General features: G+C 35.2%; 3 protein-coding genes across 3 annotated transcripts; all 3 read left to right on the top strand.

The window, feature by feature from the left end:
- Nucleotides 1-7,894: 7,894 nt before the first annotated feature.
- LOC108322983 (ammonium transporter 1 member 2-like) lies at nucleotides 7,895-9,587 on the top strand. The gene has a single exon (XM_052873496.1). The coding sequence runs from the start codon at nucleotides 7,895-7,897 to the stop codon at nucleotides 9,359-9,361; it is 1,467 nt and encodes a 488-aa protein (XP_052729456.1). The 3' UTR covers nucleotides 9,362-9,587.
- A 1,837-nt stretch (nucleotides 9,588-11,424) lies between these two features.
- LOC128195364 (two-component response regulator 24-like) lies at nucleotides 11,425-12,009 on the top strand. The gene is made up of 2 exons (XM_052872640.1): nucleotides 11,425-11,676; nucleotides 11,836-12,009. Exons 1-2 carry the CDS (start codon nucleotides 11,425-11,427, stop codon nucleotides 12,007-12,009), a joined length of 426 nt encoding a protein of 141 aa, XP_052728600.1.
- A 2,416-nt stretch (nucleotides 12,010-14,425) lies between these two features.
- On the top strand, nucleotides 14,426-15,112 carry LOC108322984 (two-component response regulator 24). Its single transcript, XM_017555299.2, has 2 exons — nucleotides 14,426-14,662; nucleotides 14,763-15,112. Exons 1-2 carry the CDS (start codon nucleotides 14,447-14,449, stop codon nucleotides 14,934-14,936), a joined length of 390 nt encoding a protein of 129 aa, XP_017410788.2. The 5' UTR covers nucleotides 14,426-14,446; the 3' UTR covers nucleotides 14,937-15,112.
- Nucleotides 15,113-15,419: the final 307 nt, after the last annotated feature.

The following is a 15,419-nucleotide window of genomic DNA, read 5'->3' as shown; positions in this document are numbered from 1 at the left end:
CCATATTTATATACGTCAATTTGTTTATTACACTATAATATATTAGCACAATTGTAAACAATGAAGAAGAAAAAGAATCAAACAATTATAAATATATGGATCAAATTACAAAACCTGAAGGGACTGTTAGGATATTTATCCTATTTTATCATCATTATAGTGTGTCAAGGGTTACCCTATTTATCATGATTATATTATGTCTAGGATTACCCTATTTATCATGATTATATTGTGTCTAGGGTTACCCTATTTATCATGTATTTGTGTATCAATTTATTCTTATAAATAGAAGATTGTGAGAGGGATCAATCAAGCCCTCTAGAATTATTTTACAGTTTCAATCTTAAGTTGGTATCAGAGCGGGTCGATCCCGCTCTGGTTTCTGTCTCGTAATATATATTTGTCCGGCGCCACAGTTCTTTGTCGCCCGCCGCTGCCCGCCGCCGGCCACCGTCAACCGTCGGCCACCGTCGGCCGTCGCCGGCCACCGTCCGGCCACCGTCTCCGGCCACCGTCCGGCCACCGTCCGGCCACCGTCACCGCCGGCCACCGCCCGCCATTGCCGGCCACCGTCGTCCATCACTGTCAAAGTTTCCTTCGTTTAAACCCTTAGGGTTTTCTTGTTCTTCGTTAGTACTATTCGTCTTCTTCAGAAATGGCGTCTGGCAGTACTCTTTCCTTCTCTGGAAGTCCATCAATTACCTCCGAGAAGCTAAATGGAAAAAATTATCTATCATGGTCTGCTGCCGTTGAAATGTGGTTCCTTGGCCAAGGGCATTATGACCACCTTGAGCGAGATGGAAGCCATGTGCCTACTGAAAAAGCTGATCAGTGGAAACAAGCAGATTTCCAGTTGTGTGCCCTGTTATGGCAATCAGTGGAACCCAAACTTTTTGTATCTTTGAGGGCTTTCAAAACTTGTCACTCCTTTTGGAAGAAAGCCCAAAGCATTTATGCCAACGATATTCAACGTCTCTATGACACTACGAATAAACTTGCATCTCTTAAAATGGCAGACCATGATATGGTGTCCTTCATGACTGAAGCCCAATCTGCTGTCGAAGAACTTAGGATGTTTTTGGAAGTAGATCCATTAGAGGATATAAAAAAGAAACTAGACAAATTCTACATGGTGTTGATCCTTCGTGCCCTACATCCCGATTTTGATCATCTCAGAGATCAACTTCTAACTAGTCATGAGGTCCCCTCTATGGAAACATTGACCACTCGCCTTCTGCGTGTCCCGGTATCTCAAACTCAAGAAGCGCATGAACTAGTGGAACCATCTGTCATGGTTGCCACACGAGGAAGAGGAGGACGTGGCACTAGAGGAGGAGGACGAGGAGGTCGGGGACGTACTCAATGCACATATTGTAAAAGGATGGGTCATACTCAAGAGAATTGTTACTCCTTACATGGTTTCCCTTCCAAAACCGCCAATATTTCGAAGACTGAAACTTCCACTTTGAAAACTGAAACCTCTACTTCTATGTTTTCTGAGGATGAATATCAAGAGTATTTAAGGTTAAAGTCTAACAGCTTGGCACAACCATCTCAATCTCCCAATACATCAACAGCCTGCGTTTCTCAATCTATGGAATGTCAAAATTCATGGGTAATTGACTCAGGTGCTTCTGATCACATTTCTGGTAATACCTCTTTGTTCTCATCTATTTCCTTTCGAGAAAAACCTCATTTCATAACCCTTGCAAATGGATCTAAAACTTCTTCCAAAGGAGTCGGTCATGTTTCTTTGTCTCCCTCCCTCAATCTCAACTCAGTCCTTTTTGTCCCTAATTGTCCTTTTAATTTAATTTCCTTAAGCCAGTTGACTAAAATGTTAAATTGTTCAATAACCTTTGATCATAAATCTTTTGTTATACAGGAGCGTGGTTCGGGGAGACAGATTGGAGAAGGATATGAAGCTGGCGGATTATACCATTTTGGATCTCGTCCAAGGGTGTCTTGTGTTGCTGCTCTTAATCCTAAAGTGCTACATGATCGACTTGGCCATCCTCATTTGTCCAAATTAAAAAAGATGTGTCCTGAACTTAGTGGTCTCCAAACCTTAGAATGTGAGTCATGTCAATTAGGAAAACATGTTAGATCTTCCTTTCATAAAAGGTCTCAATCAATATGTAATTCTAGTTTTTCCATCATCCATTCTGATATATGGGGACCTAGTCGTATCTCCTCCTTTGGTTATAGCTATTTTGTTACCTTTATTGATGAATATTCAAGATGTACTTGGGTTTATCTTATGAAAAATCGTTCTGAATTGTTAGCTATCTTTACATCCTTTTTGAATGAAATCAAGAATCAATTTGGTCAAGTAATCAAAATATTAAGAAGTGATAATGCCAAAGAGTATTTTTCATCATCCTTTTCTGCCATCTTGAGTTCCCATGGTATCTTACATCAGTCTACTTGTCCTCATACACCACAGCAAAATGGTATAGCAGAACGAAAAAATAGACACTTGGTTGAAACTGCTCGTACCCTTTTGCTTGGTGCCCATATTCCTGTCCATCACTGGGGGGATGCCATCTTAACTGCATGTTATCTTATTAATAGGATGCCCTCCTCCTCTCTTGATAATAAAGTCCCTTTCTCCATTTTGTTTCCTAATGATCCTCTCTTTCATACATCTCCCCGAGTGTTTGGCTGTGTATGTTTTGTTCATGACATGTCTCCAGGTCTAGACAAACTCTCCGCTCGCGCTCTCAAATGTGTCTTCTTAGGCTATTCTCGACTTCAAAAAGGATATCGGTGTTACTCTCCTGAAACTAAGAAGTATTACATGTCTGCCAATGTCACATTCTTTGAACAGACTCCTTACTTCTCTCCATCTGTTCAGGATGTTTCTATCCTCCAGCAGGTCCTTCCTATTCCAATGGTTGAGTCAAATAGCTCCACTGTCTCTGTCATTCCCAGTCATGATCACAATCCTTCTACACCTGTTTCTCCACATACTGAGATCATCCCACACAGGGCCCCAATGGATAGTCCACCTCCCCAAGACAATGGTGAATCTCCTACTTCAGATTCTTCTCCCTCGTCACCTCCTCCCACGCCTCCTGGTGCAAATGATTCAGCATGGCCTATTGCCCTCAGAAAAGGTACTCGTTCCACTCGGAACCCTCATCCCATTTATAATTTTCTAAGCTATCATCGATTGTCGCCCTCCTATTTTTCTCTTTTATCCTCAGTGTCCTCTATTGTTATACCCAAGAATGTGAAAGAAGCACTTGATCATCCTGGATGGCGACAAGCTATGATTGCAGAAATGCAGGCTCTTGACCACAGTAATACTTGGGAGCTGGTGCCCCTTCCCCCAGGAAAAAAGGCGGTTGGTTGTCGATGGGTGTATGCAGTTAAAGTTGGCCCTGATGGTGAAATTGATCGGCTTAAAGCTCGGCTTGTTGCAAAAGGTTACACTCAGGTTTATGGTCTTGATTATTGTGACACTTTCTCTCCTGTAGCCAAGATGACTACTATTCGTCTCTTCTTTGCCATGGCAGCCATTCGTCACTGGCCACTTCATCAATTGGATATCAAGAATGCCTTCCTACATGGTGATCTTGAGGAAGAAGTTTATATGGAGCAACCTCCAGGGTTTGTTGCTCAGGGGGAGTCTGGTATGGTATGCAAATTGCATCGATCTCTATATGGCCTCAAGCAATCCCCACGTGCTTGGTTTGGAAAGTTTAGCTCCATTGTTCAAAAATTTGGGCTAAAACGCAGTGAAGCAGACCATTCAGTTTTTTATTGTCATTCTTCTCTCGGGAAATGTGTTTACTTAATAGTATATGTTGATGATATTGTCATTACAGGAAATGATGTTGTTGGAATATCTCAACTAAAAGAGTACTTGTGTAGACATTTTCAAACCAAGGATCTTGGAAGTCTCAAATATTTCTTAGGCATTGAAGTAGCGCAATCAAAAGATGGAGTTGTAATCTCCCAAAGGAAGTATGCTCTTGATATATTACAAGAAACAGGCATGATTGATTGTAGACCGGTAGACAGTCCCATGGACCCAAACCAGAAATTAAGGACAGAAGAAGGTGAATTATTCTCCGATCCAGAGAGGTATAGGAGGCTAGTTGGCAAACTGATTTATCTCACTATTACAAGGCCAGATCTATCCTTTGCAGTTGGAGTGGTTAGTCAGTTCATGCAGGCTCCATGTATTGACCATTGGAATGCTCTCATTCGCATTCTAAGGTATGTAAAGAAGGCTCCCGGGCAAGGATTGTTATATGAAGATAAAGGAAGCATTCATGTCTCTGGGTATTGTGATGCAGATTGGGCAGGTTCACCTATTGATAGACGGTCTACAACAGGATATTGTGTTTTTCTGGGAGGAAACATTATTTCATGGAAAAGTAAGAAACAGAATGTAGTAGCTCGATCAACCGCGGAAGCCGAGTATAGGGCAATGGCATCACTAACATGTGAACTTATATGGGTGAAACAATTCCTTCAAGAGGTTAAATTTTGTGACATCCATACTATGAAGATGTATTGCGACAATCAAGCTGCTCTCCACATTGCATCAAATCCAGTGTTTCACGAGAGGACTAAACATATAGAAATTGATTGTCATTTTGTTCGTGAAAAGTTGTTGACCAAAGAAATATGTACTGAGTTTATTGGGTCAAACGATCAACTCGCAGATGTATTGACCAAGTCATTAAGGGGTCCTCGGATTGAGTTTATTTGTTCCAAGCTTGGTACATACAATTTGTATGCTCCAGCTTGAGGGGGAGTGTTAGGATATTTATCCTATTTTATCATCATTATAGTGTGTCAAGGGTTACCCTATTTATCATGATTATATTATGTCTAGGATTACCCTATTTATCATGATTATATTGTGTCTAGGGTTACCCTATTTATCATGTATTTGTGTATCAATTTATTCTTATAAATAGAAGATTGTGAGAGGGATCAATCAAGCCCTCTAGAATTATTTTACAGTTTCAATCTTAAGTGGGACAATCATGCAAGTTTTTCCGCCTTGGTTGTTGATTTTCCTAACAACATGTTATGCCCAACAATTAAACTATAAAAAAAGGAATGTTTTACTATACACTTTTATAACAAAGAAAATTTATAACATTGATACTCTTACCAATCTATTAATTATCTAAGATGATCGGCAGGAGACTTGTGCAAGGAGAAAAACCACGCATATGGGATTTGTGGTCTCAGTTATCTAGAAATCAAATCCTATGACTCCACGTGAAATTAAAATAATTAAAAAAAAAATGACATTTTTTAAATTTCCACAAACTTATAGGTCCCGATTGTTGACCAACTAAAACATATAAACAAATAAACTTCAATTAAGTCAACAGATCAGAGTTTATAAGTTCGTCAAAAATTTTAAAATTGTCATCACATCTTATATGTTTCATTTCCTATACAACCGAAACATATAACGTGAGTTTAAAATTCAAAACTGCACTAATGTTATTATAATATATATTATGCTTTTGTGCACTAACCAAATTTGTAAATATATTTCATATTATATAATCTATAATACATTTATAGATTACATAATAATAATATGTAATATATTTCAAGATTTTTAGGTCATGCAACTCAAAATACATTTTTGAATTGCATTCACAATCCTATCTACTCATCCCAAATTTACGAAAACGTAAGAAGAAATTATAAAGATGGTTGAAAAGAAAAAAAGTCTTTCTTTATAGGTTATAAATAAGTTGAGTTAGTTCTTTTGATATATCTATATTAATGTTTTTAATTAGAAAAGTAATCACTCGTTTGTTAAACTTGGTTATTGAATCTAATCTTTAGGACTTTTTAAAAAGTTTTGTTTTAACTTTTAATATTTATCACTCAAAAACTATTGAAACATGTTAATAACATAGAGTTTTAGTTTTATATATCGAAACTAGCCATTATCTCGTATAGATGTTAATTTGGTCCATCTCATTGGATTAGGAACAATCTGTCTCGACCTTCAATATGAAATTATCCGTCTCAACTTTTAGTTTAGGATGACTTGTCTCGACCTTCAGTTAGGGATAACACATCCCAACCTTCGACCCAGATTGACCAGTTTTGACCTTTTAAGCGGTCGACCCATCTTGTCCTTTGACATGGGACTACCTATCCCGACTTTCGACTCGGAAAGACTTGTTTCGACTTTTGGTCCATAACAACCTGTCTTGATATTAGGCTAAAACCGATTTGTCTCGACCTAGGGTAGGTCATTTCAACCTTGAACTTGGGTTGATCCTTCTTGATCTTAGATCAGAGTCGACCCACCTCAACTTTCCACGAGGGCCAATCTATCTCGATTTTCAATTCAGACTGGTCCATCTCAACCTTTGATCCAAAGTTAAGGTATTGTTTTAAAGAGATAATTAAAGTCTTTTGAAAAGACAAATCCTACTTTGACCTTAATTTAGTCGACTTTATGAAAGAGCTTTACGGTATGGTTTTTTATTTACCTTGTCATTTGTTGGCCCTATAAAAACAATACTTATTCAAAGATGCATTAGAACTTACGTATGAACCATGGGATTAATTCACACCTTTATTTTTCTCACACACAAACACACTTAAAACTAATTTTAATATGATAGAAGAATTTTAAAGCTTTGAAACTAAAAATTAGAAGAAGAGAACTGTTTTTTAAAACCAAAAGATAATCTTACACTAATAACTTATTTTTATTTTAGTTATTTTAATATTTTTAAGTTTTAAATGTTTTTAAAGATATGTTTAAAACCTTTCACGTAGATCACTTAAAAACTATATCGAAAGAGAATTAAGACAGAGTTCAAACTTGTATTATAACCAATAGCTACCATATAAATTTATCTCTAAACTAACTTTAATATGATAGGTTTTTCTTAAAGAAGTTTATTTTAAAACCAAAAGTTAGAATATGAAAAATGAATTTAGAAAACTATTATTTTTAGTCCTTCATTACGTTCTATTTCCGCGTTTTAATGTATTAAGTTTTAAAATTTTCAATTTAGTATTATATATTTTTAGAACATTATTTTGATTCCTTTAGAAAAACAAAACGCGTTAAAAACTGATAAGTGCCATTTAGATTTATAAAATTAATTTTAAATTAAGAACTATTTCTTTTCATATTTTTTTAGTAAGCTGTTGTAGTATTGTGAAAGTTTACTTGCATTTTATCCTATGCGTGGTTCAGAAATCGTATGATATTTTTCAATACTTTTACTATGTGTGCTTTTTTCATTAATTAAATTTATTATGGCTGTCAAAATGTATTTTTTTATCATTAATTAAATTTATTATTGTGGTCAAACACTTGTTCTAATTAGTTTTACAATTTTTATGATTCCTATTTATTTTGTTGTCAAGGTTCATGTTATTTTAAAAACAATATTATTTGTTCTAATTTTTAACAGGTTTAATTATCTTTTATTACATGTAATTATTTTTATGTTAGTAGGTCAGTTTTTTTAGAAGTGAGATAAAATATATTGGTTAACTCATTTTATTCATTTTTTTTACAGTCATTCTTTAAAAACAAAGACAAAAACTGAATTCAAACTGAAAACACAGTTTATAGTTTTGAAAATATACTAAACTTCAAAAGCAAAAACAACATATTGAAGATTTATATAGGAATTAATGTCAACAGGGAACTCAAAATAAGCTTGAGCAGTTGAAATTTACACGTGTGAAATGGTAACCCTAATACGCGAGAGAAATTAAGGCCACAATTAACGTTTCTTGTCCAAACAACAAAACAAAACAAAACCACCAACGACCCGGTCCACATAAAACAACTACCTTGACAGCAAACCCTATTGTTGTTTTATTGTTATATAAATCAAAGGGTGTTTCCAACACCGCCATTAGCACCATCATGGCTGCTTACACTTGTTCTGCCACCGACCTCCACCCTCTTCTTGGCGGCGGCGCCAACGCCACCGCTGCTGCAGAATACATCTGCGGCCGTTTTGAGGCTATTTCAAACAAGTTTGTGGACACCACTTATGCTGTTGACAACACTTTTCTTCTCTTCTCTGCTTACCTTGTATTCGCCATGCAACTTGGCTTTGCCATGCTTTGTGCTGGTTCTGTACGTGCCAAGAACACCATGAACATTATGCTGACGAATGTCCTGGATGCCGCCACCGGTGGCATCTTCTTCTACGTGTTTGGCTTTGCCTTTGCTTTTGGCACCCCTTCCAACGGTTTCATTGGGAAACACTTCTTTGGTCTCGATAAGATTCCGTCGTCGGGTTTTGACTACGGGTACTTTCTCTTTCAATGGGCTTTTGCCATTGCTGCTGCGGGGATTACAAGTGGTTCCATCGCGGAGAGAACACAGTTTGTGGCTTATTTGATTTACTCGTCGGTTTTGACTGGTTTGGTGTACCCTATTGTGGCGCATTGGTTTTGGTGTTCTGATGGGTGGGGTAGTGCTGCGAGAGGGGAGGGTTTGTTGTTTGGATCAGGGGTTATTGATTTTGCTGGGTCTGGTGTTGTTCATTTGGTTGGTGCTGTTGCTGGGTTATGGGGTGCTGTGATTGAAGGCCCTAGAATTGGGAGGTTTGATCATAGTGGAAAGGCTGTGCCAATGAAAGGACACAGTGGAACGTTGGTTATTTTGGGGACGTTCTTGTTGTGGTTTGGTTGGTATGGTTTCAACCCTGGTTCGTTTCTGAATATTTTGAAGGCTTATGGAGAGAGTGGTTCTTATTATGGACAATGGAGTGCTGTTGGGAGAACTGCAGTGACCACAACTCTTGCTGGATGTTCAGCAGCACTGACAACACTGTTTGCGAAACGTATGCAAACGGGACATTGGAATGTGACTGATGTGTGCAATGGTTTGCTTGGAGGGTTTGCTGCTGTTACTGGAGGGTGTGCAGTGGTGGATCCTTGGGCGGCGATCATATGTGGGTTTGTAGCTGCTTGGGTGCTGATTGGTTTCAACATGCTTGCTGAGAAGTTGAAGTATGATGACCCTCTTGAAGCTGCACAACTTCATGGCGGGTGTGGCACATGGGGGATTATCTTCACTGCTTTGTTTGCTAAGAAGGAGTATGTGAATGAGGTTTATCCAGGGCTACCTAGTAGACCTTATGGGTTGTTCATGGGAGGAGGTGCAAGGTTGTTGGCTGCACATGTTGTTCAGATTTTGTCCATCATTGCTTGGGTGAGTGTCACAATGGGAACAGTGTTCTTTGTGCTGTTGAAACTGGACCTGCTGAGGATATCACATGATGAGGAGATGGCGGGGTTGGATTTAACCAGCCATGGAGGAATGGCATATGAGTATAACGAAAAGAATGGAAGGAATCCGGTATTTGAAGCAACTGTTTGATCTGTTTTTAAATAGAAAACAATAATATTCTCTCGAGTCACTGCATAGAAACACCTTATGTGCTTCCTCACTATACAGACGGTAAAATACTAAACTATTATGGATCAATGCTACATAGCTACTGTCTGAATCACCGATATACCCTTTTCCAAGACAGTAATGTATAATCAGTTTCGGGTATTTATATGTTTGTGTTTGTGTTTCTCTGTTCAATAGGTTTGCATCATCAAACACATTACATACAAAATTATTGTTGGTAGTATTTTATTTTGTTACAACTATGCTATTCATTAAACATGGCAAGTTAAAAAAAAAAGTTCTCTTGATCCAATGTTATAATGCCCATCCATGATTTTCCATTTGTAGTACAAATTTAATTGGAATCCATTACTCTTATAATTTTAGGAGAGATCGATAGAAATAATTAGTTGTTTTTCTATGCCAGTTTGGAAGATAAGTTTAGTGGAATGAGTAGAATACCTTATATATGAGTTATACAATGTAGCATTTGGAATATACAATGTAGCATTTGGAAGTGTGCTATAGAAGAGTTTATATTGATTTTTTATGAATACAACAAGTGACATGGTGTATTTCTAGGTTTGATTCACGACTTCTAATAACAGTGGTTGTATTATAATATTTTAGATAACTCAGGAATTTTTTTAACTTTTATAATTATTTAGATTTATTTTTAAATTTATGTAAGATTTATGTTTTTATTTTTTAAACTTTGTGGTGAAGTTAAAATTCGTCATTATTTTAAACTTTAATATAGTTTGGTTATCAAATTTTAAAATTAATCTTCCTAATCAAGTTCTGTTAATTTGTTTGTGTCAAACGAAGTTTTAGCACTGTTGTAAAAGGATGTTTTTGACTTCGTCTAATATGTCTCGGGTTTAATAACGAACCTATAAATTTATAATAATTTAAAATATATATCATTCTTTTTAAAAATATTTATTGTTTCTAAAATTGAAATTTATATAGGAACAGAATTGGGACAGTCTAATAATCAAAAGTTTAAAAGTTTTTAATAATTTAAAAAAATGTCTCTATTATTTTAAAATATTTTATTTTAGGTATAGTGATATAAGTTTCGATTATAGGTTAAATCAAAACCTATATATATATATATATATACACTAATAAACAGTTATCTAAAATACACATGTAATTTTATATTTTTTTAATTCTATAGTATTAGCAACATGGTAAGTTTTTCATTTGTTTCTAATATCCTAAGGACCATTTCTTGTTTATAAAGAGTCACTAATATATAACTAATCACACTTCAACAAAAGGTTAATCCATTATCCTATTATAACAATTTTAATTATCATATGATTCATTATATGAGAAAATAAAAATTTTGGTAGATGTGAGAAAATTTATTGTGGTAAGATCTGAAAAAGTTATTTAGAAATACATTATGTTTTTCTTTTAAATTGAGTATATTTTTCTTCTTTGTCTTCTCTCACCTTTGTCTCGTTTTTGGAAGTAATTAATTTTGAAATTTTTTATATTTTTTAAACTGAGTTTGTGTCGGTTAATTTTTCTCTGATTATATGGTTATAATATTGTCCTATCACTTGGTTACTTAGTGTTAAAAAAATGAAATTACGTTTGTCTCATTTTATCCGGAGGCATCATCCAGTTTCTTCAGTTTAATTAGAACCCATTTTTGCTATAACGCGCGTCCCGTTTATCTTGAAAATGTATCATATCATTTCTTGTAATTCATCATTTTCCGTCTCCTACCAAATTATGATGCTCTAGCCTCAAAATCTCGATAAAGATTTCAGGTGCAGGTCAGTGTTACTCCAACGTCATCACAATCTTTCATACATATTTTAATATTCATCCATTGCAGAGGTTTAGAATTAACAGAGTTTCATCTGAGTAGTGTTTCTGATGCTTAATCATGAATTCAAATGTGCACATGTTTAATTAGCTTAATTAATTCTTTCTTGTTCGAGTGAGACATTAAAATACTTGTCTTTTTACTTTCCTTTTAAAGAAATATTTTTGGGTACATCAAGCGGTGAAAGGACGTGCAAGTCATGGAAGATGAACGCAGAGACAAAGACAAACACGCAACAAAATCTGACAACTCAGGGACCCAATTAAAAGTTCTTATTGTAGATGATGATAAGGTTGTTCGACTGACTCACAAAATGCTGTTGGACAGAGTTGGGGTAAAAGATCACGTTGCTGTGGAAAATGGCAAAGAAGCAGTTGAACTTCACAACAATGGTCAAAGTTTTGACCTGATTCTCATGGACAAGGACATGCCAGTCATGAATGGAACTGAGGTACGTAAATATTATTTTCATGACAGATTCCTGGGTAGGGAATTCAAAACACTCTCTTGATTAGGTTTTGTTTATATTATTGAATGTTTGGTGTGTGGTAATGAAACATTTATTTAGTGAGATGCACGTGCATGTGTGTGTGATGAAACTTTTACACAGGCAACAAGGACACTTCGTTCAATGGGCGTTAGTTGCAAGATCTTTGGTGTGTCGTCATCAACCTCTAATCAGATATATGTAAAAGAATTTGTTGAAGCAGGGCTGAATGGCTTCTACACAAAACCCTTGACTGTTAAAATTCTTGGTGAAATTCTTGAGAAGATTAAGTCATGAAAAATCCAAACTTTGTGTAATGGATGCAGTGTAAGTAAACAATGTCAGTTTTTGTTAGTACTGTGAACACAGAGAAGTTTTGTATGTACAAAAATAAGGAGAAAATTCCAAAATGACTTGTTATTCTTGATCAATCTTGCAAAGGGTTCCTTATTCAATTCTGCTTTCTGTTTCGAAGTTCCAACTAACTTTTAGATCGAGATGTAACTGATTTTGATGTGTTTTCAACTGTATAGTTTTTGGGTGTTTGATCTATTAATTGGGTCAAGTTTCACAGTAATTGCATAATAATACAGTGATCATTTAATAATCACATAGCTAGCTATGCTGGGTTCTTAAACATAAATATAGTGTCAAAATTAATTAATATGATATGTTCTTTTCTCCTTTTCTACATGGATAAGATTTCAAGGGTATAATCAAATTATTCTGTAATAGAGGGTCTAAGTTCAATGCAGGTTCAATAATGATATAGATTCTCAAACTGGGTCAATATGTGCCTAACTAAACAACTTTGCACATGTAATCTGTAGTTTACCCAGTCAAGATATCAGCACATTAAATATTCTATATGACCAGTTAAAATATATATGACTTTTCACTCAATGTGATACATGCTTTGTGAGCTGTAAATAGAACTCTCAAAGCTGTACTCATATATATATATATATATATATATACACACACAAAATGTTATGGATCAGTAGGGTCCATGTTTCCAATTCATAATGTATTCTTAAGCTAACCTATTCTTCCTTTTTACTTACTTCTTTTTATGAAAAAAATACAAAATTTAATCTTTTACTACCATTTTATTTATGTAAGAATAACATGTGTTAAATGTATATTATCCTATCATTATTTTTAACTTTACTAAAAAATCATTCTAATATTACTTTCAATTATAATTATTATTTTTAGAAGCCAATGATGTCCAAGAATCCTATTCATGGTCGCAGTCCAAATCCAAACACAATTATTTACGAGCTATTGAAGATGTCAGTGTCGGAATTTGATAGCTTTAGGTGGAACCTGTAAAATCAAAGTGGTAATGTGTGCTCCTCGAAAAAAGAGAAAACCACTTTTTGTTACATGATCGAGATTACTCCCTTGCTAAGTGACAGGATATGCTGAAAAACCATGAGGTCCACCCCATGAAAAAATTGGTCATGCCACACTTTGGAGAATATCCTCTTTGTCGATTACGTACGTAAAGACGTAGATTATTCCTCATTCAGTGTGTATTTCTGGTATGAAAATTCTATATTCGGTGCAATGGACCTTGTATTTCTGTCTTACAGAGGGTTTCCCTTGGACAGTATTTGGGAGCATGGAATAAGATGAAGCTGACTCGTTCATATACGTGTAACAGTGATGCAGTCTAAACATGTCATTATTATTCTTTCATTCATCATCAAAGTCCAATATTCCACAACTCTTGTTTTTGTAATTGAGTTTCCAAATCTTATTCTGTTGAAAAGGTGAGCCAATTTTCATGATTGCTGTTGCATAAATCTGTCTTTACTAATTGCCAACTGTGAAACCAATCTTCCTTCTGAATTGATACTAAAACAGTGAATTATGTGTCAATTTACTTTAATAATGCGTGTTTAATCAACTTAATCAACCATGTTTCAAAGAACTTGGTCTTAGGCTGCTGATTTTTCTTTAACGAATAGACCGGGAGACTAATGTAATCTGATATATTTGAGCAAGAAAACATATTTTCAACTTAATTTAGAAATTTGACTTTTTATTTTTTCTGTTTAAGCCTTGTCTTATTGTCTCCTTTTATTTGCTAAAACAGAAAAAAAAAAAAAAAAAAACATCCTCAGATTTTCAGAATCTGCACAAAATCCGAATCTTGTGTACGTGTGAATATTAACTACATGGGATAGCCATAAATAGGCATAACACTCAAACAAACTTGCTTTATATTCACACATTGATAGTTTCTTCGCTCTCATTCTTGCTCTGCCATATCTTTCTTGAAACTCATTTTTACTCCTAAGTCATTCCTCTCCTACTCATTGTTGCTCTAGTTTCAAGATCGTGAGAAGATATTTCTGGTGCAGGTCAATTTACTCCCACACATCATCTTGAAATCTTCATAATATGTATTTAGCAGATGCATATTCATGCACAATTTCACAGTTTTCATCTATGATACTTGGAATATTTATATCTTGTGAAGTGATCTGAAACCAAGTCACTGGTATACAGCAGGTAGGATATTATATTTACGCGTTGGGATGATGAAAATATACACGGTTCTTACATTCTTATGGTGTTTAGTCTGTGGTTATGCGTGCTGCATAGTGTATTTTGTAGTACTAGGTTATACATAGGTATTGTAAATCTTCTTCTTTGCTGATCGTGAGCTGAAATATATGTTTTTTTTCTTGTTCAGGGAGAAAGTAACAAAGGCATATATACAATGAAACCTAAGAACTCAAGTTCTCAATTGAAAGCACTTGTTGTGGATGATGACAGAGTCAACCGAATGACTCATCAAGCGCTGTTGAAAAAGGTTGGGGTGGAAAATCTTGCTTCAGTGGAAAATGGGAAAAAAGCAGTGGACCTTTACTGCAATGGTGAAAGTTTTGACCTAATTCTCATGGATAAAGACATGCCTGTCATGAATGGAATTGAGGTACGAAGTTAACTAATTTCACAACATGGATATCTGGTCGTGCATGCATGCATGTATAAGTTATACTTAGATTTTGTTGCTGCTTGTTCTTATTGATCAGGCAACAAAGCAACTTCGTTCAATGGGAATTCGTGACATGATTGTGGGTGTGTCATCATCATCACGTGGTGCAGAGAATGTACAACAATTCATGGAAGCAGGACTAGATGAGTACTACACAAAACCCTTGACTGTTGATACGCTCAAAGCAATTCTTGATAAGATCAAATCATGAAAATCCAACATTTTACCATGTTAGGAAACAACGTGGACAAATCTCTATGTTGAATAATGTGATATGTTTCTATAAAATGTAGAGAAAAGTTCAACATCGTCTTTTATTCGTCAACAATATTGTCAACTTGTAGCAGTTCATTGATCTTTAGTTTAGATGGGTTTTTTCTGTAACTTTATAAAAAGGGTGGTGGTGCTACACGCACCCCACATTCTAATGAGCACTTATCCAACACCAATTATCATATTTTTATTTTAAAATATAAAATAATTTAGGAAAAATCTACTACAAATTTTAAAATGTTATTTTCCTATTAGGTGTCAAGTGAATTCATGTAAAATTTTCCTTTATAAAATGAAAAACAATAAACTTTCATAGATAAACTAATTTGTGAAATTCTCTTATATTAACTTCTCAAAAACTTTTGTACAATCTAAATGTAACTTACTGAAAACATTTATTTGTTCGTTGTTGGCTCAAGTT

The sequence above is a fragment of the Vigna angularis genome, chromosome 2 (assembly GCF_016808095.1).
Source record: "Vigna angularis cultivar LongXiaoDou No.4 chromosome 2, ASM1680809v1, whole genome shotgun sequence".
Lineage (NCBI taxonomy): Eukaryota > Viridiplantae > Streptophyta > Magnoliopsida > Fabales > Fabaceae > Vigna > Vigna angularis.
The sequence above is the reverse complement of the archived record's forward strand: the minus strand, read 5'-3'. Positions and strand labels throughout refer to the sequence as shown.